General features: G+C 28.5%; 1 protein-coding gene across 1 annotated transcript in view; it reads right to left on the bottom strand.

Annotated features, from left to right (window-relative positions):
* Window positions 1-27,093, bottom strand: part of LOC118069360 (uncharacterized) — a 176,031-nt gene that overhangs the window by 59,599 nt on the left and 89,339 nt on the right. Inside the window, exons 3-4 of the mRNA XM_035087417.1 lie at window positions 24,241-24,499; window positions 2,985-3,131 (exon numbers count right to left, since the gene is read on the bottom strand). Coding sequence (XP_034943308.1) covers window positions 2,985-3,131; window positions 24,241-24,256 — 163 coding nt within the window. The 5' untranslated portion in view covers window positions 24,257-24,499. The remainder of the gene's footprint in view (window positions 1-2,984; window positions 3,132-24,240; window positions 24,500-27,093) is intronic.

Below are 27,093 nucleotides of genomic sequence, written 5' to 3'. Positions count from 1 at the left end.
AATTCACGCTCTCACCTGTTTCGGTATGGATATCTATTGTTTTATTGATTGTTTTTGTTTACATAAATTTTGTATTAAAAATTGCTCCAAGTTGCTATCAGTTGATATGTCTATAGTTAATTATTGTTTGTTTTCAACTTTTATTTACAATTTCAAATTATTTCTACCGAAATAAAAAAGTTTCTATATTTCATAAATCGATTCATTATTGATACATATTTTCATGTATAGTTATGAATTATTTTCATTTTACCCCGAATTTTCAAAGCCGGTTTACGCAGAAAAATTTCTTCATTATTTCAGCTGAATCTGCTCAAAAAAAACAACAAAAATCGGACAACATTTATGTTGTGTATTGCTCATTAAAGACTTTTATTCAGAATTTATTTAAATTAGTTAAGAAATCATTGGAATGTCGATTAAGAAGAATTCTACAATACCGACAACTCGGATGGTAACTGTAAAATCGGTAGCACGCTATTTCTCATTTTTTTGAGATCAGATATCTCGAAATTAGAGTAAAAGGAAGAAAATGAAGGTGACGGGAATCTTCGTTACAATGTAAGGAAGAAAAAATGTCTGCTGAAGTATCATCGATTTCGACATATTCAAGGAGTTGTTGATTAAAATGTGCCGACTTTGGCAGACGAAAATTCTTTTTCACAAAAAAAGACAATAACAAAAACACTTGTTTTGCGTGCGAATGATTTTTTCATAATCCCGAAATAGGAGATTCGATTTTGTAATTGAATTGCATCCTCACTGGACTAAATATAATATTATTTAGAATATAACAGGTTTTATTCCCCTACAGATTTATAATTCTCCTCTTTTCTTAATATAAATTAATAAATACATAACTTGGAGCGAGATATAATTTAAGACGAAGATTTAATAAATGAGAAAAGTTTCAGCAAATAATAAGATTAAAAATAAGTATGCAGTTCAATTATTGGATAATTGTTGGAAAAATTTTATTCCATTATTTTGAGCATTATTTTATAAACTTGTAGGCAAATAAGAGATATATAATATATTTTAATGTTCTAAAAAATGTTTCCTTCTAAAAATAAATCCATTACACAATTAAACTTTATTTTTATTCTATTATAAATGTTTTGTAACATGATTCAATCATGGATTACATACTCGAAAAAAATTCATTACAATTATTGACTACAGAAATTTAATAAAATAGCAAAATTGCATACAGAGACGAGAAGGGAAAAAATCGGTAGATGAGAACGATATTGGAGTCTGGTAAATGAGACTCAAGCTTTGTCATCGATTGCAGTTGAATTGAGAAATAAAAAAAGACAAAAAGATACTCGATGATACTGGAAGGCAATTTTTAGCTGTAGAAGGATAATAGATGTCGATGTTCTATTCATCGTTAAAATAACTTTCATTCATATTTCATTTGATTCAGTCCTGGTTTCCTCAGACAAAGTTCATATTTGATCGGTAATTAAATTAATTTTCATTTTCACTGTATTTGCTGGTGAGCGAATAATATAACTTTAAAAATGAAACATTTCTGGTTTATTGGAAATAATAAAAGTAAATTGAATTGATTGCAGTACAAAGAAAGAAGACAACATGACCTAGCTCTGTTCTATATAAAAAGAATCTGAACATGAATCATTCTTGTGATACATTAAATTTATTTTGACATTATATTAATCTCTAACAAAGCAATTACAATTTTAATTTGAAGCTAAAAAATATTTGCAAGTCTTTACTGTCATGAGAGCATAATAACAAATTATATTGAACAACATAGAATGTCAGGACGTATTTTTCAAAGGAAAATGTCAACTCCTTCAGTGAAAATTATAGTCATTTGAATTTCGATTGTGTCTAAAGTCAGTTAAACGTCAGACATTTTAATATTTACATCATTTATTCCCTGGAGGCTTTGCTCAAGTCTTAATTAACGTCTGGTCTCCAACGTTGTATCTCTCAACGGGGACAGCAAGTTTAGGACTCTTCAACATACTTGAGTGGAACGCATCATCAACTCTGTCGCACACTTAAAGGGATGATGTATTCGTTCAACCCTCCAGCCTTATTCTGTTCTCATTCAAACTAGTAACATCCTGAAGACTCGGATGATGTGAGCGTCAAGTCTGTACAATTACAGTGCGGAACACCGAGACATTTTCTCAACCCTCCTTCTCTTTCTACTCTTCAGAAACTCTCTTTCTCTCTCATTCTTACTTTCATCCCTTTTTACGCGTGACATCTCATCAATTCAAATGTCGTCTTTCCCACCCCGTCATTTTACTCTGCCGCACTTTACTTACATATTCCTACCTTAGAATGATCACCGAAAGCTCTGTTCAACTACTGTAATTATCAACACTCTGAACGAACACGAAATGCCGCGTGCTATTCATTTTACGTGACTTAAAAGCTCTAATGATTAATGGATTCACGTTAAATCAAAGTAATACTGACGTAAAAGCAACGATAATTAAGAAGAATATATTTAAATATTGATTTTTAATAAAATATTTTACTTAACAGAAAATTAGTCTTCTTTTTACAACGCTTCAGATAAAATTTAATATCAAAAATCACCTTGGCATTTAAAATTAACTCATGGCTTTTTTTGATATCGTTTAATTTTTGGTAATTATATATTACTAGCAGTTTGCCACGACAGGTCTATTTTTCAACAAACAGCCAACTTGACAAGACTGAAAGTCGAACCCAGAGCTTCCTAGTTATGCTCTAGGATACTCTACCACTTAAGCTATTTCACACTTGAGTCTTATTTCTTACTTTTCGTACTTGCACTCATTTAACGCACTTCGCCGTCCCTCTTGCGGCTTTAAATATAAGTAAATCAGGCAATGTATATCGTTCCCATTGAAATTAAGGATGACAGAGTTCAACAATATAATTACCAATTTTTAAAACATGTTTGCTTAAGCATGATACTAAATAGCACTGAAAGCATAAATAAATAAATAACTCACCACCATTTTTAACAGCTGGAGAAACTGAAGGTTCAGCGCGAAGGATTTGTGTACTTCCAAGTACGGCTAAAAGTACTTGAAGTATCGTCATTCCAGCCATGCTCTTGGTTGCAACCTCTATCAGTCTTCCATGAGTATCTGGTAGTTCTGTAAAGAAGAAAACAAAAAAAATAATAGTTAAAAAATATATATCTATATGTATTAAATATCCATCAAAATAAAAGCTAGAAGGAGAAAAGACCATTTCCGGGCACATTCTTCACCACTTTCCCGAAGATCGAGAGCTTCCGAAATATCCGGAGAATCGGGCTTTAAATTACATGGGCATCCGCGTGCGAGCAAACACCCCAAAAACGGGGTCATCCAGACCCTCAAACATCTCCTGAATTCACCCTCCAGCGCACTCAATAGCCCTTCTTCCCTTGCAACGTTCCAGAACATAAACCCACCCCATCATAAGGACCAACCAAGAGAAAGAGGACAAACTGGACGTCCAAGTCTCATAAGTTTAGATTCAGCCTGGAAATAACCACGAAGAGAGTACTTTACATTATGAGAGCTCCCGACATTTGCAATATTTAAAAAGTCTATTTATTTGACAGAGGGTTAATTGTATTCCTTTCTGCGGAAGAAAAATTTCAAATGAAATCCTGTTGAGAAACGAGCTTTCAGTTATTCTCATAAAAGCTATATAAAACTAACAATTAAAAATTTAATTGACGTGGATCTTCATTATCATTATTATTCGCATTGTCACTGTTATTTTTCATCGTTATTAATTCATTTTGAATAGGAAGATAAACTGATGAAAAAATACTTGTAAATAAATTATTTTATCTAAACATATTATTTTTTTATTTATTACTGCATCTACGTAAAATGTATTTTTAGTTGAGTACAGAATTTAATTAAAAAGTATATACATTCAAATTGAAATAAAAAAAAAAAAAAAATTATTTATGATTGAAAAAAAAGTCTCTCGTTAAATTTAAATTATTTTCAAACAAAATGAATCTTTGTGAACAATAAAAACCTCAAAGTCAATAATTGCTTCAAGCCATTTTAACAATATTTTAATTTACCAACCTCCTTAAAATTAATGACGAGTTTTTATTTTCATCTCCATTATTCAATATTTTCTACAGCAACAATTACTCTATCTCATATTCCACTCTCATTAATTATTATCTACTCCCTTGGTCTTAAAAAGAGCTTGAAAAAAACATAATAACCACAGTCTCCCTTCTATACAAGAAAAAAGGTTGGAAATAATCACGAAAGGGTTGAGATTATGTCCTAGGAAGTAAGTAATGCAACGGAGTTATTGCAAGTTGCCTACTCTGTCACGAAAAGGATCGACTTCAAACAGACTTAGGTAGTATGGGCTTATTGCAAAACGCTCTTAAACCGACAAGGTTGGACCTTATCAAACATCTTCCATTTTGCAGATCTTCTTGCGGTCCTCGAAAGACACGAGAGAATCAGAGAGGGTTGAAGGGAAAGCTTTTTGGAGGATGGGCCAGTGGTAGATGCAGAGCTCTATCTTAGAGGGTAAGTAAAGCCTCTCTTCTGTACTTCCTTGTCGTTCTTCCACCCCTCTGACCAGAAATCACTCTCTCCCTCTTATGGTCTCCCTCCTGCTACCCTCATCCGCAAGGATCCCTTTCCCAGACAACTCCCAGCCGCACCGATAAGCTCCGAGGAGACGACGTTTCTTTTTTTTCTCTCTTTTTCGTCTCATCCTTTATATCCTCGGGGCCAAATCTATTCTAAATTCCCCAACGCCTCGTTTGTGCTTGTGTTCGAAAGCTACTTTAAATCGATCGAGGTATTAATTCGATATAAATTGCAACTCCACCACGATCCTTTTCAACGCTTTTTCATTTATTTCTTTTTCAGGTTCTTTCAATGTTTACTCAAAGAATTTCATCATTAATGTATTTATTGAATATTTAATATTTATTTCTGGAAAAATTCTGCAATATAATTCCTGATGGAAGTAACTATTCAAAAGGCATTAAATATGAACAAAGTGGCCTGGGTAAGACCTACGAGGTCCATACGACTACTATCGAGTTCAAAAGTGTAGTCCTCTGACTTTAAAAGGATATAGCTAGGACAAAAAAAAAAGATGGTGTAAAAAAGGAGATTTTGACTTGTGGGGAATACAATTCTACACATCGTGTCCAAATTTCGTAGTGCTAAAAAATTTCTTCCACAAGTTATAGGAGTTAAAAGAGAAAAAAATGATGATTTTTGGGCAAGTTTTTTAAACATCCAACTTTGATTGTTAATAACGATTAAAGGAGTCAAGATAGAAAGTTGCCGATTTTTTTTCAAACACATCAGACGTTTAGGAAAAAGATAAGCCAGGAAAAATTGAAGTCGAATAGTAGCTTCTCAGTGGGAAGAATAAAAATGCTGTATTTTCTATTTATCATTATTATTACTGTATTACTGTAATTAACAATACCAAATAAGTATTAACAACAATTATTTGTTACTAACAGTGTTTAATTATTATTATTAACAATAATGTTTTTTATTTTCGTAGCGTCACTAATGCAATCGAATTCAATTAATTATTGCTGTTTTTGTTTTTTAAAACTTTTTTTTTATAAGATATTCTCATTGTATTTTTTATACAAATGTTCTTATCACGCCATAATAATGATATTACTCTAAAGATGCTTGAATTCTGTAGTAATAAATAGTGCAATTTAAAAATTGCAATTTCAATTCGTTTCCTTTTGTTTAGATTACGAAAAAAAAAAATATAAAAATTCCATTTAACAAAGTGAACAACAGTTATGAAGGATTATATATGAAGAGCTAATTTTTTTGCATTTAAAGCCATAGAACTGTGAGTAGTATTAATTTTTTAAAAATATTCTTTTTTTTTATAAATCCACCCCAGAAACAAATGATTTGAAAAAAATATTCCAAAAAAGTTGATTTTTTATGTTCAAAAAACCAGGTAACAGTCAAAGTGTATTATTACCTCCCCCCCTCTTTTCTTTAGTTTTTTGTATTTGAACACAAAATGGCTGGACCGATTTTGCTGAAAACCTAATCAGTTTTAAGTTGCATAATTTATGCATCGAATGCAATTGGTCCCACGTCGAGATAATTGGGACGAAAAATAATTCCAAACGCACATGCAAACAGACACAGACAGTGACATTCATTTGAAAATTGTTGTATCCAACTCTAGAGACTTTGAAACGTGGAGATATGTCAAAATTTGAATTCACAAAATCGTATCGACTACAATAATTTACCACTGGGAGTGAGAAAGTGACTGAGAAACACTAGACTTTTTATATTGTATTTATTGATCTCTCAATTTTGCAATTGAGTATATAAAATAGAAAGAAGACTCCTAAAAAGAAGTGGGAAATAAATTCTTGATGTTTTCTCCTTAGACTGAACAAAAGGAAACATTTATAAAATCATTCATGTGTCTGTCCGTTCGCCAAAAACTTGTAAAGTTAAACATATCAGAAACTTATAGAATGATTTAGTTGGAATTCAAAATAGAAACAGTTTATAACTTCCTGAAAACACCCATAAAAAAATCTGAAAAAAAAACTTTCCTTAAAGTTCGAACGCAATTTCATTGAAGTTAAAGAAGAAGTTTTTTAATTATATTGTATAAAATACGATATAGATACTTTTGATTGGAACATTTTCAGTATGTAGCACTTTCATTTTAGATACTGCTAATAACTTATTTAATGACGAATAAAATTGATGAAAATATTAAATAACTTTTATTTTCACTTTTTATTCTTTTAGAATAATATAAAAAGATTGAAGAAATGTGTCAGTTTTTTTAGCTTCATTATCATAAGTCTTATTGAAATATTCAAAAACAACAAAAGCTTATTTTATGCCAGTAATAACCCACATGAAAGTCAATAAAAACCAAGATAATCTTCAACTAAGGTTGTAGTTAATTAAAAAACCTATCACATTATTATTTCTGTGACTGCATCGTTTAATGAAGGTATACGAAAGTACTTGGTGTATGAATAATGAGATGCACTTGACCGCTTTTTTGAAATTATTTCTACTGAGGTTTTTAATGGTATTTTTCAGTTATAAAAAATATTCAATAATGAATCAAGTTTTTCTTTTATCAATTTCATCTATTTTCTCCATCAATTTGAAAGAAAGAAGATTTTGTAAATTTTTTATATATCACACATAAACGAATTTAATTTTATCAAAGAAAAAATGTAATGAGATTTTTTTTATATTTAATATCTACGTAATAAACTTTAAACAGAACACTTTTTTTTTTTACTAGTATGTCATCAGAACTTATTAAATTTTCTAACTTTAATATTTGTCACAACTTGATATCATGTGCTAAAAACTTTTTCCTTTGAAGTAATTAGACTTTGATTACCACTGATTCAAATCCAAGTGCTGATATACTATTTTTGAATAAATAATTAGATCATATTTATTAACTTCTTATTAAGAAATTATTGTAAAGGAATTAATTTTTAAAATTCTTCATTTTATCCTTTTTTTTACGTTTTGAAACATTTAAAAGCATATAGAAAAATAAAAAAATAGATGTATGTACGTACGTACAATTGTCCGTAAGTATAATTATACGTACGTATATCAGGTTTTTCTTCGATATCTCGAGAACCACTAAAGACATCGACTCCAGACAAATTTCATTCGAAAGATAATATGATGAATAAGATCTAAAAGGAGTTTCAACAAATTCGGACCAGTCATTGTTTTTTTTATAACAAAAAAACTGTAAAATAAGTTGAATGAAAAAAACATTTAAAATAAATTCTAATTATTGAATGATTTATATTGTTAAAAAATTAGATTAATATCAATATAATACGATTTTTGATAACTTTAGATGATTGTAAACAATTGTATATTGTTTATAAAAAATTTAAATTGTTATCAACAATTAAAAATGATTTTAATTTATTGGATTATCAATACTATGATTATATTCGATAAATATTGATAAATAATGTTATAATGTGATTAAACAATTGTAAATTGTTTACAAAAATAACAACTTATTATAAACAAAAAAAACTAAAAGTCGTAAATGAATTGGAAGTTGTTAATAATTCATTTGATCCATGGGATTATTGTATTGACAACTATTTGACCATAATTTTCATAATATTTGATAATCTAACACAAGGTTTAGACGCAAGCTTTGAGGTCTGATCGAAAACACTGTCGACTCAGTTGAGTTTGCCAGCATTATATGTAGTTATTCTAATTATGTAATATTTCGTAATGATCATAGCTTGCTATGATGTCAATCATGATGAATAAACTGACTAGTTGACTAAACACATTTGAAACTGTGATTGAACTAAACGTGAAATATCAATTGCACAGCATTACTAAGTCAATATCTTGATAATAATTAATAATTGACTAAATTTATGTCACTTCAAAAAGATTTATTATTAATTTTAAAATATTTCATTAATTGTTTGGCTTACAAACATTATTTATTTATTATCGATATAGAAGTTGAAAGCAATATTGAGTGGAAAAGTTTAACCCCTGAATGACAATGGATAGTACTAGGGACAGATAGATATTAATTTATAACTGAAGAGCAGGTCAATAATAGCTACTCCTTAAGGGGAGCACAAAGTATTACGAAACGGAAGTAAACTCCAAAAGTCGACACCAATTCAAAAGTTAGCGTTAAACAAATATTTTAATGGAATCTTATAAATAGCATTGATTAATGGAAGTACTTCTTCGAGATTGGAGGAATGAAAAAAGATGTGCTTGATATATTACTTTAGTAAGAGAAGTTTTGTTTACTCAGAAGCAACTTTCTGGTTTGATTTTCTATTTAGTAAATACACGTTTTTTCGAATAATGAATAGACATTTCTATTATCTATTTTCTATATAAATAAGTTGGTAAAAAAAAAAAGATAAAAAATAGCTACAAAGAATATAAATATCTACATTAATTTTGTCTTATTCAATATCTCTAATAGACATTGGCTGAGTAATTTCCAAACCAGATTATAATAAACGATCCTTTTCACCTCTCATCCAACCCTTTTTGTAGTTCGTTCATGAAGAAGCCACTAAATCCTCTTGAAAACGTCCAATTCCTTCGGTTGTTTACTTCAAACGAAGTGAGAAGTACAATGAACAAAGAGAAAGTAAAGTTAAAATAAAATGAAAGAAATGAAAAAGCAAAAAAAAAAAAAAATGCTAGAAAGTAAGGTAGAATTCCTGAGCTATCTCCTACATCACACTCAACAAATAAAACATTCCCCTCCCCGTCTCTTGTGACAATAAGATTTTCAATTGGAAAACTGTCCAATGAGTGGACTTTCTTAGCAATCTAATTGCGTTTCTGCTTCTTTCTATTTTTTTTAGCTCCATTTACCCACAACTCTATTTCTTTGGAAATTACAGTAGTTGTATGCTGTAATTTTTTATTTGATTCTCTCAAGAAGAAATTGGCTTGTTATCAATCAGAGTAGAAAAGGGAGTGGAATCAAGTTCTAAATCTTGTCTTGCATAAGGAGGTGTTGTTGTGGTGTCTGCTGGTAGTGCTAACAGATCATACGTCACTAATAGACCACAGATTCAATAGAGACTCGAGACCAGATGTCTCCTTGAGATGATAGACGTAGTAATCGGTTGTCTAGTGTCTTGGATATGCAATCGTATGGTTGTGTATTGCTTAGCAGTTACTCATCTTCAATTGTTTAGACAGTCTAATTGGTACACCTTAGTCATGGATGACCAGAATTTACGAAAAACCATCAACTTGCTTGGAAGATAAATAAAGGAAAGTTTATATTCTGTTGACAACTCAGTGAAGTCGACGGTAAATACAGCAAGTGAAAGAGAGTAGAGTATTTGTGTGTTAGATTTTGGTGAAAAGTTCAGTTGAAAATGATAAACTTTATTCTCAATCAATCATTAAAGATATTCCAGACAGCGTCTCTTAGAATATAGGATTACAGATAAATCAAAATGATGTTACTTCATTTCGGTGCTGTTGATTAGTTTAATCTAATAGAAGACCAACTTCAATTTACGAGAGATATTACATTCTAATTTAGAACAGCGTGAAAATTGAAACAGGTAATTAATATGAATTCCTAAGCTACTAAGCTCTGGTCAAATTAAACTCTAATGAACAAACGAATGTGACATAGAAACACATGAATATATTCATACTTTTGTTTCCTTTTTTTTTTTTATTACAATGAATATAAATGAGTGTATAATTATTTTTTTAATTGTCATTAATTTTCAAGTGATAAATTATTATGGTGGGTCTGATTTTATGAATTCCCAATTCTGTCATATCTTCATGTTTCAAAGTCCCTAGAGTTGGATACAACAATTTTCAAGTGGATGTCACTGTCTGTGTCTGTTTGCATGTGCGTTTGGAATTATTTTTCGTCCCAATTATCTCGACGTGGGATCAATTGCATTCGATGCATAATTATGCAACTTAAAACTGATTAGGTTTTCAGCAAAATTGGTCCAATTATTTTTTGTGTTCAAGGAAAAAATTTTATAGGAATTTTTACTATTCGATTTAGAGTAAAATTTACTAGCCAAACAAAAGTATGTAGCTAAAGTTTCGTGCAAAACATATCTGCCAATTTTTATTAGTCCAGGTTGACCGGAAGTCAGTTATTCGTTTACAAGTCTTTTTCGTCGATTTTCTAACATTCAAAAATTCTAATGACCGACTTCCGGTCAACCTAGAAGAAAAAAAATTGGCAGATATGTTTTGCACAATGCAAAAAGTATCTCGACCAATTTTTGAGTGGATTTAAATCGGTGTTCCCAAGTTGATTTTTTTTTTTTTGTAAAAACAACCCTTTTTCTTTCGAATTTACTGCTTTCTTCCAAATCCTAAGGGTTGGATTTGACTTATATTCCCTTTTTACGTACTTTATATGATTCCTGTGCGTTGGTTTAATTTTTTTTTATTTCTTAATTTTTTTTTTTTTCGTTCCTATGAATGTTCGAAACTTCAGCTACATACAAAAGTAAAAATTACTCGTTTTTTTTTTTAATAAAAATAGCTAAAAAACTTTGGAAAAAGTACTATCTTGGTTGGTAAAAATTATCAAAAAATAGTAAAAATTCATACAAAATTTTTTTTTTTGTGTAGAATTAAAAAATTAATAAAAAGGCAAATGAGACAAACGACAGAATTTGTTGATAACAACGCGCGACTGATTTGTTTATAATAATTTATGACTAACATTAGCGGACATTAGACGTATTAATTTGGATCTTATATTCGATCTGTCAATTAATAAACATTTCTCTTAATTTTATTCATTGGCCACATCTTATATTTTACAATATTATAAGAATGTCTAATATAAAAATTTTTAAAAAACAACAACAATAATTAATTAAATTAAATTGCATTAGTGACGCTACGAAAATAAAAAACATTATTGTTAATAATAATTGAATATTGTTAACAATTATTTATCATTGTTAATTATAGTAAAACAGTAATAATAATAAAAATAATGATTAATTATTAATCCTAATTGTTATTTTCTTTTTTATTTTATTCTAATCCATTTTGAATAATATTATAGGATGAATATTAAAAGTAACTCGGCCAGTTCCTACAAAAAATTAAAAAATCCTTACTAAAGGATAATAAATTACAAAACAACAGTTTTTTCCATACTGATAAATCAGTATATTATATAAAGTATCAGAAAAATATGTGCAAACTTCATAATGCTAAAAATAGCATCAGTAAATAATGGATTTAAAAAATAAACATTTCTCTATCCCTTTGATTCACATTCATATCAGTAATTTTTTTTTTATCCATTAAAGATATTTTTGCTTACTCCCCAGTGATTTTAGCAACTAAATACTCCATTACTGACTTGATAAACATATTTAAAATTTTTTAACAAGGCTTATTTCATCAGCATTAATTTGATCATCTAAATAGTAGTTTGAGTTTATACACTTTGTATTAATTAACTTATTTTATTTGCTATAATCTTCACTACTAACTACTATACAGAGAGTAACTAAACATTACAAAGAGCTACTATATGTAATGGCTGCAGACTAGACTATGTCAACATTGCATTCATGGAACAACTGCATAGCTTGCCTTACTAAGTAATACAGTTTGTGCAGGCAAAATAAAGGCGACATTACTAAGCATGGTGACATCCATAAGACTTAGGAACCAAGTGATTTTATCATAAATACTATTTACTTTATATTAATATAGTATATTCATCAAATAGTATCTATTCATTAGTTAAATCATATTTAATAAGCATTAAATTCAACCATTTTTTTGCTTTCACGAATTTTTTTATTCAATTTCTTCCATAACGTTGACATAAAATTGTATAAACATTCTATGAATAATAATGCATTCGTCCTTTTTTGTTGGATGATATAATATTCCTTGTGTGTTTATGTCGTTGTAATATTTCTCTGGAGTATTATGAACGAGCTCTCATATATAAATACTATTAGTAAATTATTCTTATTTATTCAAAGTATCATTTTACGTTTCACTGCAAAGAGTAGTTTTGATGAAAGTATATGACTTTTAATTTTTTTCAACTTTGAGTTTCGCTATTTTTAATACTACATGAGAATATTTTTCATTAGTCATTAAAAAGGAATATTTATTATTCAAGCCTATATGTCGAGCCTTCTAGAGTTGGAGGAGAGTTTAGGTAGGTGGAAAATAAAAATAGTAGAAAGGAACAATTTTTTTCCCTCCTGCAATGGTTTTTATTCGTTAAGAATAAATATAAGTTGTTATTAATAAGCTTTGTTTGCAGTTGATGTTGTTTACTGATGATAAATAAATATTGGAAAAAATGTTTCATCACTTCTCTTTGTGAGAATCACAATAAAAATGATTCTGAGGTAAAAGTTTTAATGAAAAAAATTTTTCCACCTCTCAAAATGGTGAAAAAAAAAGTTGAACAAAAATATCGATTAAGGTTAGCTGAGAATTTCTTTTAAAAACTTGCCTGTCAATTTAACTGAATAAAAATACTCCTCATTTATTCAAAAATTTAGCCAAGCGGAATGCACGTTCCTCGTTATATCGAAACTCCTCGTTATCGATGCTCATTAGTATCACTATTATCGAAGTATTTGAGCATGAAAACCTCCCAATAATTTACAATCGTGTTTACTCAATAATATTCTATACTTAATAAAGAGTTCTATTAGATATAATAAAATCACTACCTTTTTGCGTCTCTTTAGGGTATCATCCCTCGGGCGTAGTTGTCGAAGAATGTTAATAAAGGGACAAAAGCTCTGAATGTTGTCTTTAGAATAACTAATGTAAAGTTCTTTTTGTTTTTTTTCTGTCGACTTTTTCTCTTTTTTTGTATCTTTTCTTTTTACCTAATCCCTAAATGTTTCGTCCTATTTTTCACCAGTCTCCAAGGTATCAATGTGTCATCTACTTCTAAAAACTGTGCCAAAATATTCGACGACGAAAGATAAAAGATTTTAAATTTTATTAAATCAGTTTTTTTTTTTTTAAATGCTAACTATTGATGTTTTTAATGTAAAATTCGTCGTAGTAATAAATGAATAAACAATTGTTTGATTTTCGATAAATTCTAGGTACAATAAAAAAAAAACATGTTCACTGCACACAAAAATATTGATTTAATCAATAAAAAAAAGTTGAAATATTTGCAATAAAATATTTTTATTAAATTTAATAAAAATTTTCTTGAAAAGACATTAGAATGATTCTTACTTTCTGAGACACAATAGATCTTAAAAAAAAAGATCAATTAAATCACTGCAAATCTCAAATTTAGAAGTGTCTTATTTCAATGCACTTAAAGTGTTTTAAAATAACATCACCCATTTAATTAATCTTGTAGTCATTTTGAATTCACTTGGAAGTGTGTTAAAAATGACTACAAGACTTTATAGGTTGTGTGTAGTAATTTAACATTGAACACACTCAAGGTGTGTTATTTTAACACACTTCAAAATTACGGTGATGCCGTTTACCACAATGCTATAGTTTGTTTATGGTTCTCAACATTGTAAACACTTGGGAATTTTATTATTAAACACTTTAAGTGTTTTGCAGTGGAAAATTGGAATAAATCATTACTCAGATAATTATATTTAAAATAATTGAGCACAATAAAAGTGTATTTTTTAATAAATTATTTCAAGTAAGTAAAATTTTGATTTCATTAGTTGAAAAACATACTATTTATTCACAGTTAATTTTTTCCCTAGTTTGTATGTACGTATTGTCTGAACGTAGCAGGACAATACTACTTCCACCGAATCAAATTCGGCGTTGTGATACCTTCTGAATGGAAAGTATTATATTACATAATTTGATAATTTGAGTGGCTACAGATAAAGAGTAAAGTTAGTACAGGCACTTCATTGTAGTAAAGTTTTTAGTAAAGTTGTTAATAACAGAAAGTAGCATGAATTTATTGTTTGCAGTTGTGTATGTACCTTTTGTAATAATAATCAAATAAATTTTGATACTTGCGATAGAGTCAAACATTTACCAAAATTTATTATACAGTATCTAAAAGCAGTTTATTTTGATAAATTGAGATAAGGACGAATTTTGAGAAATATGTTAATGTAGGTTAGTACGAATGTTTGTAAAAAGGTTTATCGTTTGAAATATTTTTTGACAAGTAGTATATAAATCAAAATAAAAATTTTTCCAGATAATTTATTCGTCAAGTGACCATTGGCCTAAAAAATTCAAATATGTTCATAGTAAGTAAAAAAGTTTCCAAAGATTTTTTAAATTTATTTACAAAAAAATTGAGTTCAAATATTTTTCTAGTAAAGAAGAAAAAAAAACGAGTCTCCAATGCCATCAAATCACAATTTAAAATGAAGACTCAGGCTGAGATTAAAACGTAAATGAATTTTATTAAAAAAAAAAAAGTAAACGAAGAGAGAAAAAATGCTAATATTTTAATAAGATTTTTATTATCCTCTATTGCATTCTGAAGTCGTAAAGTCTGGAAATTGCGAAAGAAATTCTCAGATTGAAGGATAAGAGTTTGGACGATAATTTTATCATTGTTATGAGACTTGATATTAGAGATAATGCTGATCTTGGCTAGGTCATACGTCTTAAAATATATCTTGGGAAGGCACGAAGATACAATACGAAGGAAATAGAGAACGTGCAAGTAAGGAGAGCGGATAAGAAAACGGAAAATAAAAATTTGTATCACAATTCAAGTAGATTTTTTATGAGCTCACGTATTAGAAGGAAAAAACATGGAAAAATGATGCTAAGAATTTTGAAATAGTAAAACAAGTGTTTTTTGTGACAAAAATGCATTTGTTCTGAATCTCAAATGGCACTCGTAGAGTGTGCATTCATAAGGCCACCTTAAGCATACGTTTTCCGGGAAAATATGTGTTATGACACGAAGGGGTTGGAAAAGAAAAGAGAACAGGAGGTTCCACGACTCGCGTGGGTTATATAATGACGCGTTCCGCGCTGAATCCTATGATAAATTTTTAATGTCAAGTGGTACCAAAGCGATGCTTGTTGCTTTCGAAGAGGCAAAAATGAATATAAAATACAAATATAATATAAAAAGTGTACAAAGTGTGATATTAAAGTCATATTGTATGCACTCAACTTTGATATGTAGAATGATAAATACATCTATTTTCTATTACGTACATTTTATTCAATTAAGGTAGTTTGGCATTGACAACCCTTTTTTTTAAATTAATTTAAAAGATCATATTTCTATAAGTTAATTAATTGCAACATAAAGTTTATTGTAGTACTTATTATAATTTTTATGTAATGTAAGGGCTTATTAGGGATTTTATAAAAAGTCCAGACAGTAAAAAATCAGCACATGTGTAAAAAAAATATACTTATTAATTAATAATTTAGTAGTTTTTGTTTCTGAACGAAAATATATTTTTTGAAATAATTTTAATTCTTTAATTCCATAATTAATTTTTATTTTTAATATTAATAATGATGATTTTAATTTTAAATGTTAGTTTTTTTTTAAATAATTTAAATTATTTCTACATAATATTTATAATTTTCTTGCATCCGATTTATCGAACGTTACGCAGTAATGGGATAAGAAAAAAAAAAGAGATTTTTCATCATATTATTTAGAAGAAATAATTACTTGGAGTAATGCAGAAATAAAAGATCTCTTATGACTATATTTCTTCAATTTTACCGGAAGTTGGTGATTTATTAACAATTGACACAATTGACATACAGAAAAAAATACCTTAACAAAAAAAATATTATTCGAAATGTATTTAAGTTAAATTCATATTTGCTAGGAAAAATGGCGATAATGCTAATCAAAACAATTTATATTAATTACGTTTTCATTAACAGCTATTGCATTCAACTCATAAGTTATCATTGCAAATCATATGCATATGTTATGCAGAAAGTTGTTTGATAGATTTTTAAAAAACAAAAGAAAAATCATTACTTTTTAGACCACCAATATGTGGATGTCAAACTATCTTAAGATCCAGAATAGCTCAATTTTGAATTACTAACTTTATTCAATTATTTACCTTCAAAGCTAGCTTTTTGACTCATCTACTAAGAGTGTCTGTGTAGAATATTCCATGCATTTCAATCAGCATGGTTTGGATCATTTACAGTCAATTTTTGCTGATTAATGTATTACCACTAGATAGACTGAAGAATATATTATATATTGGGTCGATAACATTCACTGTAATGTGAGGGCATGGGGTTTATTGTTTAGACAACAGCATATTTATAAAATATTACTCAAGAATTGTTATATAATCAAAAGCCTAGTTAGAATTTAATAAAAGTTTTTTAATTAGCTAGTGGTTAGTTTAAAAAAAAATGTAAATGATTAATTTTTTTTCATTTAATTATCACACATTTCTAAAACAGATAACAAAGAGAAAATACCTCTTTTTTTTTATTCACCTTTTTTTTTTCGTTAGAATTTCCTCATGTTAATTAATAATAAAAATAATCAACTTCATTAAATATTTTTAATTAAACAATTTTTCTATACTTTATGAATGCAAAATAATTGTAGAAATATTAATAAAAAATAACTCGGTTTAATTTAATATTCTATCCAAAAGGTAATTTATAAAAAGATATGGAAATTTTTATTAAAATAAAATCCCCTATTAAATTAAATACCTTTATTATTATTATTAATTACTGAACAAATTTAATGGTTTATCATCAAATAAATATTTTAATTTGTTACATTTGATACAGCAATTAGAGTATTACTTATTACACTTTTTGATTGTTTTCTATAATAGACAGACTTCATTTTGATTATAAATTCTTTAGTTGTATGATATGTGACTGTCAAATATATTCTATTAATTATTAATTAATTTCAATAAATTTAGTGGTGATTTACATGTAATTACTTTGAAATTAATTATACATTACCACCTTGTATGATATTTTAACAATAATACTCGACATTTTTTTTTAATTAACACAACATTCAAATTTCCACTTGAAAAAAGAATGAAAAATATTTTCCAATCGTGTTGATGGAATAAAAAAAAATATTCATTATGAACTATTGATGAATTTACAGGTCAATTTACTCGGCAGGTGTTGGAAAAAATGACTTTAAAATTAACGCTTGAAAATGAAGGTAATGAATGGAGGCGTTAAAAAATTAAAATGCCATTCTTTTGTCATGAAACTTCTATGAACATTTTAGTACGAAACATCCGTATAACTTTAAGACGACACAGTGATGAAATACGGCAGGAATTTCCGACGTATATGGGGAGAAAAGAGTGAGAAGGACCCAAGTACTTCCTCAGGGCATTAAAATTCCTTCGTTGGTATCAAGTCGCTAGCTTGATTAATCTTCATGTTTCCAACGTCACAATGAAGGTCTGAGGGTTTGTATAAAGAGTAAGAAGAGTAAAAATAACGCTCAGTAAAGTACAAAAAATCACAGAGAATTTTTTATCTTTATGCAAATTAAGAAATGACCTACATCTTTTTTTATACAAAATCATCCTAATAATCCAATCAACGTCGTAAGGATGATGATAATTTGCCTCTTCTCCTTTATAACATCAAAGTCACTTGAATCAAAATACCAGAATTTACCTAATGATAATTTTATCTTCGACATTTTTTTTTTTTTTTATTTTATAAACCAGGAAAATGACGCAGAAAAAAATTATGTAATAAAAATATTTATACACTTTTATGAAGAATGCACTTCTATTCAACTACACTGCAAATCTAGGTGAATTAAACTAATACACATTAAGTGTACTCAATTTTAAAACTTGGTACACAAACTATTGCATGATGCACACTGAGAAAACCATTTCTGCTATACATAAAAATGTTGATTTAATCAATAAAAATATTCGTAATAAAATTTTTTATTGAATTGAACGAAATTTTGCTTGAAAAACTTATTTTTAAATTTTTTCAATATTATGATGAGTTGAAATACGAGTGATATCAGATTAATTCTTACTTTCTTACACTGCAACTTGTAGTGTTTTACTTTAATGCACTTAAAGTGTTTTAATATGACGTCATCTATTTAATTAACATTGTAATCAATTTTTAATTATACTTAAAGACATTAAAAATGACTAAAATGTCAATCAAATGGGTGATATCATTTTAAAACACTTTAAATGCGTTGAAATAAAACACTTCTAAATTTGAAACTTGCAGTGAAGACACGATGGATTCAAAGAAGAAGATTAATTTAATGAAACAGTGGAATTTTTATTTAAAATATCCAAGCACTAAAATATTTCATTGCAATTATTTAGAATGTTGATTTTATTAATTAAAAAAAAATATTACTTGTCTTCAATAAATTTTTTTCACTCCAAGGTGTGTCAAATTCTACAATTTGTTTATAAAAATTCAATATTAAACATATTTTATGTGAAGTTTTTTAACCCACTTTAAAAATGATGGATTTTTTTTTTAAATTTTTTTATTTGCAAGCTTCAAACTCCATTCAATAAAACTACACATCGTTTTTTTATTTTAAATTAATTTTTTAATAGCTTCAAATTTTTTTTCTTCCGAACCCACTAATAATAAAGCTCTAACGTATTATTTTTATTCTGCAAAAATGCACAAAAAAAAATCTATTCCCTGAACTGAGTCTCGCTAGGATTTACACTGCAAATCCAAGTGCATTATTGTTACACATCTAAACGTATTAAACATGACATCACTTATTTAATCAACATTTGTAGCCACTTTTTACACACTTAGAAACGCATTAAAAGTAATTACAAAGTTGATTAAATGGTTGACGTTATATTTCACTTGTTTAGACGTGTAACAAGAGAGCACTTAGATTTTCTGTGTAGAACTGAGATGCATAAAATAATTGAAAAATATCAATCAAACTAAAAAATTAACGAAAATTTATTTACAGGATTGGAGGCAATTTCGAAGGAAAGATACTTTTAGCAGAATTCCAACTTTTTTGGTGAAAAAAAAAGCTCGAGATTGAATTGAACAAGTTGACAAAATTTCCATTTACGATTTAAATTGATACTACGAATGAATATTAGGAATGAAAAAAGGGAGAAAAAGAAAGATTTAAAACATAAAATTTGATATCGAGAGATTATTACGGAATTGGGGATATCTCAATTTTTGTTGGAGAGACCACTCACTCTTGTGGATGAAACGATTTTCCTGTGCTCTCTTACTCCACAGAACTTCACTTTACACTTGATGATTCTCTCACACGTATTTCCCTCTCAATCGTCTCACTATTTTTCTTAGCTATTTATCTATTTTATTACGCTATTTTTGAAACTTGCTATGATTTGAAGTTTTATTAAATTTTTCATCAATCGCGGGTATCCATCAAATAGTAACAAGGTGCGAGAATTAAATCTCGCATTGTCATCAAAAATTAATCATTCACTTATTTCAAAGTAATTGAAAATAAAATATTTTTTATTTTCCTCGTCACTAGAATATTTTATTTAAAATAAAATTTATGAGGTAAATATATGACACTTTTGTTTCACTATCTTGAATAGCAAATTACCACTTTAAACACTTATTTTTTCAAATTGATTACTCAGGTATCCTTTCTAATCGCCTTAATAAGATCCTCCACTGTAACACTAATTCACACAATCAAATTACCAAGTTTGAAAATTCAATTAAATCCTTGAGAACGCGAATTCAAACTTTATCTAATTCAAACTTGACACACTGAACTCCATTTGAATGACACAAGAAGTCGTCCTTTGCACAGAAAATGAATATATTCTTTTGAGACACTTATTAAGAAAAAGAAAAAAAAAATTAATATTTTATCTCTTTTATTTATATGAATTATTTGTTTATTATTAATTAATTATTCTACCAAGGCTTTATTATTCAACAGGAAAAAATGAAAATAACTATTTAACATACGATCGTGAAGAACGAGCAAATGTAACACGCGCACGAAATCATCACCAAGGATGCTGAGACCGTACTGCTGGTGCTCGAAACCTTGGCGCTGCGATCACAACGTAAACCGACAGAACTGTTCAACCCCTAGCTATTCTCCCCCACTACCCTTTAACTCCTTACTCACCCTCTGATTCTTTATACCTTTATAGGAACCTTCTTCAAGCGTTGTGACGTCCTCACCAAATCATTCTTAGACGATAGAGTCTTCAGTTACCATAAACATCCAACGGATATGAATTTTTTCATCTCCATCTATTTTTTCTTTTTATCATCAACTTCTTAATATTCCATCATTTTTTAGTCTGCTTGAATTTTTTTTTCTCAATGTTACAATGTGTTTTATCTTTGTTTACCTAATTTTGTAAATGCTGCAATTGTTATTATTTATGACATTATTGATAATTAATCGTAACAATCGTTGATTATTATCATTTCAAAATTGAAATCTAGATTAATTATGAAAATACAGAATAATTGGAAGTTTGAATTAATTATTTGAATTTTTATTTAATAGTTTTGGTGTATTCATGATGATTTTAATCCACATCTATGTTAAGAGAAAATTGATAAATATTTCATAAGTCCTGCAACATTTTATAAATTCAGTTTTGATGGTTACTTAAAATAATTCATTAAAAAAATACACTTTTATTGTGCTTAATTATTTTGAATATAATTATCTGAGGACTGGTTTATTCCAATGTTTCTACTGCAAATCCAAGAAAATTGAAGTATTTAGTAATAAAACACTTAAAGTGTTTAATAATAAAATACTCAAGTGTTTACAATGTTGAGAACCATAAACAAACTATAGCATTGTGGTAAACGGCATCACGGTAATTTTGAAGTGTGTTAAAATAACGCACCTTGAGTGTGTTCAATGTTAAATTACTACACACAACCTGTAGAGTCTTGTAGTCATTTTTAACACACTTCCAAGTGAATTCAAAATGACTACAAGATTAATTAAATGGGTGATGTTATTTTAAAACACTTTAAGTGCATTGAAATAAGACACTTCTAAATTTGAGATTTGCAGTGATTTAATTGATCTTTTTTTTTAAGATCCATTGTGTCTCAGAAAGTAAGAATCATTCCAAGGTTTTTTCAAGAAAAATTTTATTAAATTTAATAAAAATATTTTATTGCAAATATTTCAACTTTTTTTTATTGATTAAATCAACATTTTATTGAATAGTGAAAACTCTTTTTTCAATGTGCCTCCACTTATGACCGAAGTTGAGTTCATTATTTTGATATTTCAAGCAAGTGTATGAGAAATGAACATCATAGAGGAGGGGAAGGTAAAGTGAAACACTCAAAAAAATTTACTAATTTATTTAAATAAATTCAACAACGTTTATTGCACTTTTTGTTTATCAATTTTTTAATTTATTAATGCATTAAAAATTATTAAAATTTGTTAACATAATAGTTAATTTTTTGATCGACATTTTTTCTTGGTGTTCCACTTGATCTCACCTTCCCCCATATTTATTTTCAACAAAATGAATGAATTTATAATTTGTACTGATTAAATGTTATAATTCAATTGAATCGGTCACAAAATATTTCAAATAATGTCCATGTCATAAAATAGACTGTACTAAATAATGACTTGATGATTGAATTAACAAATAAATTATCGAGGCGTTAAATTTATTTATGATTCCTTTGTGACTAGAACAGAAGATGGGCCATTTTGAAGAGGTTATCGAAAGGAAATTAGAGTAGGGGGGTTGATATTTTCCACATGACCAAACTTTTATTCCCCAATATCCATTCTAGTACACGTGATACAAAGTTTAAGTCTCCCTCGTTTTCCACATCGAACGATGAGTGGTTACAAAGTAAAAAGTCCTCTGAGCTTTCGTTCTGAACTTTTCAACCCCCTACATACTTATTTTCTCTCTATCTTTTTTCCTTCATCTTCTTTTCTCTTACGTCGTTGTTCCTTCAAAGATGTAAGTAATCCTAGAATCGAACAGCTGACCCCAAAGTCCTGCTTGACCCAATCCCCTAAGGATTCTCAAGAAACAACTTCCGCCCTCTTCTTCGAGTCTCTTATCCACCCCAGTGATATTTGTCCTGTCGCTGACACTTGACTGATGAAAAGTTCATCAAGTTATTAAGAATAGGAATCTTAACAATGGGATTGCATTTGAAATATGAAAAAAATTTTTCTCTCTGAATTGAATAAATGAAAGAGCATTATTTTATTTATTTGCTTACAAGAAAAATCGTTCATATTTTTTTAGCTGTTGATGGAAGTGATTTTTCTTAATTTACTAAAAGAAAAAAATAACTGGCAGTGATTTATTAAAATAAAATGTCATTGTAAAGACATTGTAATATGCCTCAAACATCGATCAAATAACGTATAAAATGCCCTCTTTAACATATTTAAAATCAAGATATTTCGCAAAACTTTTATAAAGTCATTAATTTATGACAAAAAAAATTATAAAACAGATCGTGGGAAAATTTAGTGAAAGCATAAGGGTTATAAGAAATTCTAGGTGTATAGGAAAATCTTAAAACCCCGTCCGGAACTTTTCCGTCCACCCGAAAAGTATGTACATGGGGTATGAGTAAGCTTGGAACTAGGTACTTCCATGCGAGAGCCAACTTTTCCACGACTAGACGGTGAGAGTTAACTTAAAATTAAACTTTAAAGACTTATAACTTTCTAGCGTTTTGCTGGGTGATCCTAAGTATGAAAGGGAGGTAGTAGTTAACTCTGAAAATGTTCCGTGGTCTTATAGAGGAAGGTGTACTTGGAGAAACTATCCAGTAAGAAGCAAGAGAATGGTGGACGACAGTTTCAATAACGATGAATATCCTGCGCGCGCAAACTTCCAAGCGTTATCGTTTCTTTTATTTAATATTCTTTTATATAATATTCCTTTCAAACTTGCTTTTAATATCTTCAAATCTTTTACTCACACTCCCAAACCAACAAAAGAGGCATTTAAATGAATCCGTTGATTGATCAAATGATAATAATACATTTTTTTTCCAATGCATTCCTATTCCTATAGGTTTCTGCAATCTGCTTGCCTACATTACAGCGATACTTTTTGTATCTTATCTAACGTTTACAACATGCTCTTCTAAATTGTTTATAAACATACATTCCCATGCTTTCTGGTAATCTGCATGCAATTTATCAGCCAAGTAAAAAATATCAACCACAGTAGAAAAATTCCTGGGCCACTAAGGTAAAAATTACCAGGCTTCTATCAGAAACTATGATGTTCCTATTAAAAATTACCCAGCATCAATAAAGTTCTTTCTAATTTGTTTTAGAAAGATTTTAATGCTCGTCACTTGCACTTACTTCATAGCAACAAGCATGACAATTTTTCTAATCAATTTTCCTCCATGTGCTCTTCTCAATTACTTTCTGTTTTATTTCACCTTCACGTAACCAATTCGCCCATTTTCTCACAGAATCTCTAACTTCTATTGTTTATAGCTCAGCTGCCTTGTCACAAATAATAAGGTGCTCCAATGACTCTATTTCCCACTAGCACAAAACCTACATGTCCAGTTGGTGAACCTTTTTTCATAAAGACCTACACATCAGACCTAGACCTCATCCTGGCCCATGTTTTTTTCCATTTCTTATGCATATAAATACAGCAGAATTACTTAATGTTTATACAACAGGCTGTAATTATTCTTAAAATAAAAAAAAAATTTTTTATTCGTCTTTACTTACTACTTTGAGTGCACATTTGAAGCTTGAGCTCATGATCAACCTTCTGCCCTCTTCTTCACAGCACGCTTTTTTCCATTATTCCAAGCTTATTTATCAGCAAATCATAAATCTGATCACCTTCCACTCTATTCCAAATCATTTGACATACTTTTGTAGCTTGAATGTCTTCAAGGACGTTCCAAATACATTTACCCCACAGTGGAGGTTTTCTATTCAATATCCCACTTATCTCTTCTATTTTAGGCCACCTGTTATTATCCTGCAACATGAGATTGATCAAATATTTTATTAAAACATTTTCTCATTTAGCCATTTCCAGTCTCTCTTAATACTACCCGAGTCGAAAAATTTCGATGGGTTGTACATTGGTTACATTGCTTTTTAGAAATACAACCAATGTAAAAATAATTTAAATTAAATTTCATTTTCAATGTTTAAGATGACATTGCTTTAACATTTTATCCTTTGCATAATTCCCTTTTCTGTAGTAACAATGTCAATTCAATGTTATCAAGGAAAAGAAAGAAGCAATCTAAAAATGATGAAAGCAATGTAATCATAATACAATAAGAAAAATAAAAATAAATTTAGAACTACATTGGTATTGACGTTGGTTATATTGCTTTTTTTTATTTTTGGTGTTCCCTTTCCGGTCACCCATCCATCTATTTACCGGCCTAAATGTTGCTTGACTTGAAAATCGCGCGTACCGTTCGATTCCCACTGTGCTACATTGATTTATAATTTTTTTTTTTATTTTCTGTTAATAAACAGTTGAATTCTATGTACAACAGTTGAAATATTGTTAGTAATAAATTACCATTGTTACGAAATATTTAATAAAAAAATAGGTCTGAGCACACTTTGTCTGTGCTAACACGACGAACTTCCCATGAGTAATTGTTTATAACAAATTTAAATAGTTGTAATCAATGTTTGTTGAAAACATCCAAATACATGTGATATACACATTACTTATTCAATAAATACAATTTTCAGTTGTTTATAACAAATTCATTTTGTTATAAACAATGCGTAATTGTTAAGAGTCATATTTGGTTGTGAACAATAATGTCTAGTCAATGTTGACTTCATTTTCAAATAAAATTGTTATTTTTCCGCTTAAAAGTATTTTAAATAGTTCATCTTTTCATTTATTCGTTAATAGTTTTTTTGTTATAAAAAAAACGGCTTAACCGAATTTGTTCAAATTTCTTTCAGATCTTCTCTAAAATAATATCTTTCGAATAAATTTTAGTTGAAGTTGATATTTCAATCCATTCTTGAGATATCGAAAACGAAAAAAATGCTGACGTCTGTACAGACATACGTACGTACGTACACACACGCATCATTCTAAAAATTGGTCAGTATGCTTGCAAATATCATGAAACGTGGAGATATGATGAAAATTCAAATTCCACCAACCGACCCAATTTCAATAACTTCCTAATGGGAAGTTAATAAAAATGAAAACAATAATCATCCCTTAACGATGTTCTTTTTTGACATTGATTATATCACTAGAAACTATTATCAATGTAACCAATATAAACTCAAGATTCACACATGAAATGTTTTATAATTCTTCTTCTACATTGGTAACATTGCTTCATATTTTTTTAATATTAGTTATATTGCTCTAGATGATTAGTAATGTAACCAATGTCAACTCAAGATCTACATGTAAAACCTTAATAATCTTACTCTTACATTGCTAATATTGCCATATATTAATTTAACATTGCTTATACCATTTTCAATGTAAGAATGATTTTAGCAATGTAAAATAAAATTTTTTAGCAATGTATCCCATGTAAAAGTTATGTTATAACAATGTAATCAATGTAAGACCCATCGAAATTTTTCGACTCGGGTAAGTTGCACTAATTTTTGCTTGTTGAATATGAACTGATGAAAATATATTTCATATTAATTCTATCAATAATAAAATTCAACATATTTGGGATTTTCAGTCATTTCATGAGCATTTATATATTGATTTGGTAAATTCATTCTCAGTGAAATTTGGAATCAAAACACGAATAAGGGTTTTAATTGAATTAATTTTATTGATAAATGATTGAATAAATATATTTCATAAAATATTTTACAATGATGTCTACTTTTTTACTTAAGTTATATTCTCTGTTGGATATAAATAAATAACTGTTGATTACTGTAACTGGCAGCAGAGATGTATCCAATTAACCTAATTTTATATTTTGAACATGATAGTAAAAATTTATACTCAATTATTTTATTTATAATGAATGGATAGAGCAATATCATACATATGTTGCTGTTCGTTTAAGTTCAAGTATTCAATTAATGTTGATTCATTTGTTTTGTTTCTATTTTCTAATAATAATTAAATCATTTTATACTTTTTGGTGACAAGAATATTATTTTAAATCAATTTAATCGGTAATTGTAAAAAAAAAAAAAGCCACAGGTTTTTATGATTGGTTCTACCAACATTAATAGAACGAAATAATTTGAAATACTTGTAAAAATTTCTATAAAAAGGGAATAATCGTAAAACACTATGTAAAAAAAGAGGCGCTTTGTGATAAATATTCCATTTTTATCCTTTTACAATTTATATCAGCAATTTTGGTGCTATAAATTGACAATGAAAATAGTCAGGTGGGAAGAAAGAAAAAAAAAAAGAACAGAAGGAGAAGTGGCTAAAAACTATAAAAAATATTTTTGAGGTAGATTTATATATATATATATATTTTTTTTTAACCTTTTTTCTGGATTTAAAACAATGGAGGTGAATGTAGATTAACAAAAAATATAACATTCGATCTGGCAGCGACGTCGACGATGTTCTACCCCCTTCTACTG

This window comes from Chelonus insularis, unplaced genomic scaffold (genome assembly GCF_013357705.1).
Source record: "Chelonus insularis isolate UGA/USDA-ARS -01 unplaced genomic scaffold, ASM1335770v1 contig_408_pilon, whole genome shotgun sequence".
In the NCBI taxonomy this organism is placed as follows: domain Eukaryota; kingdom Metazoa; phylum Arthropoda; class Insecta; order Hymenoptera; family Braconidae; genus Chelonus; species Chelonus insularis.
Note: the sequence above shows the minus strand (reverse complement) of the source record. Positions and strands in the feature narration are given on the sequence as shown.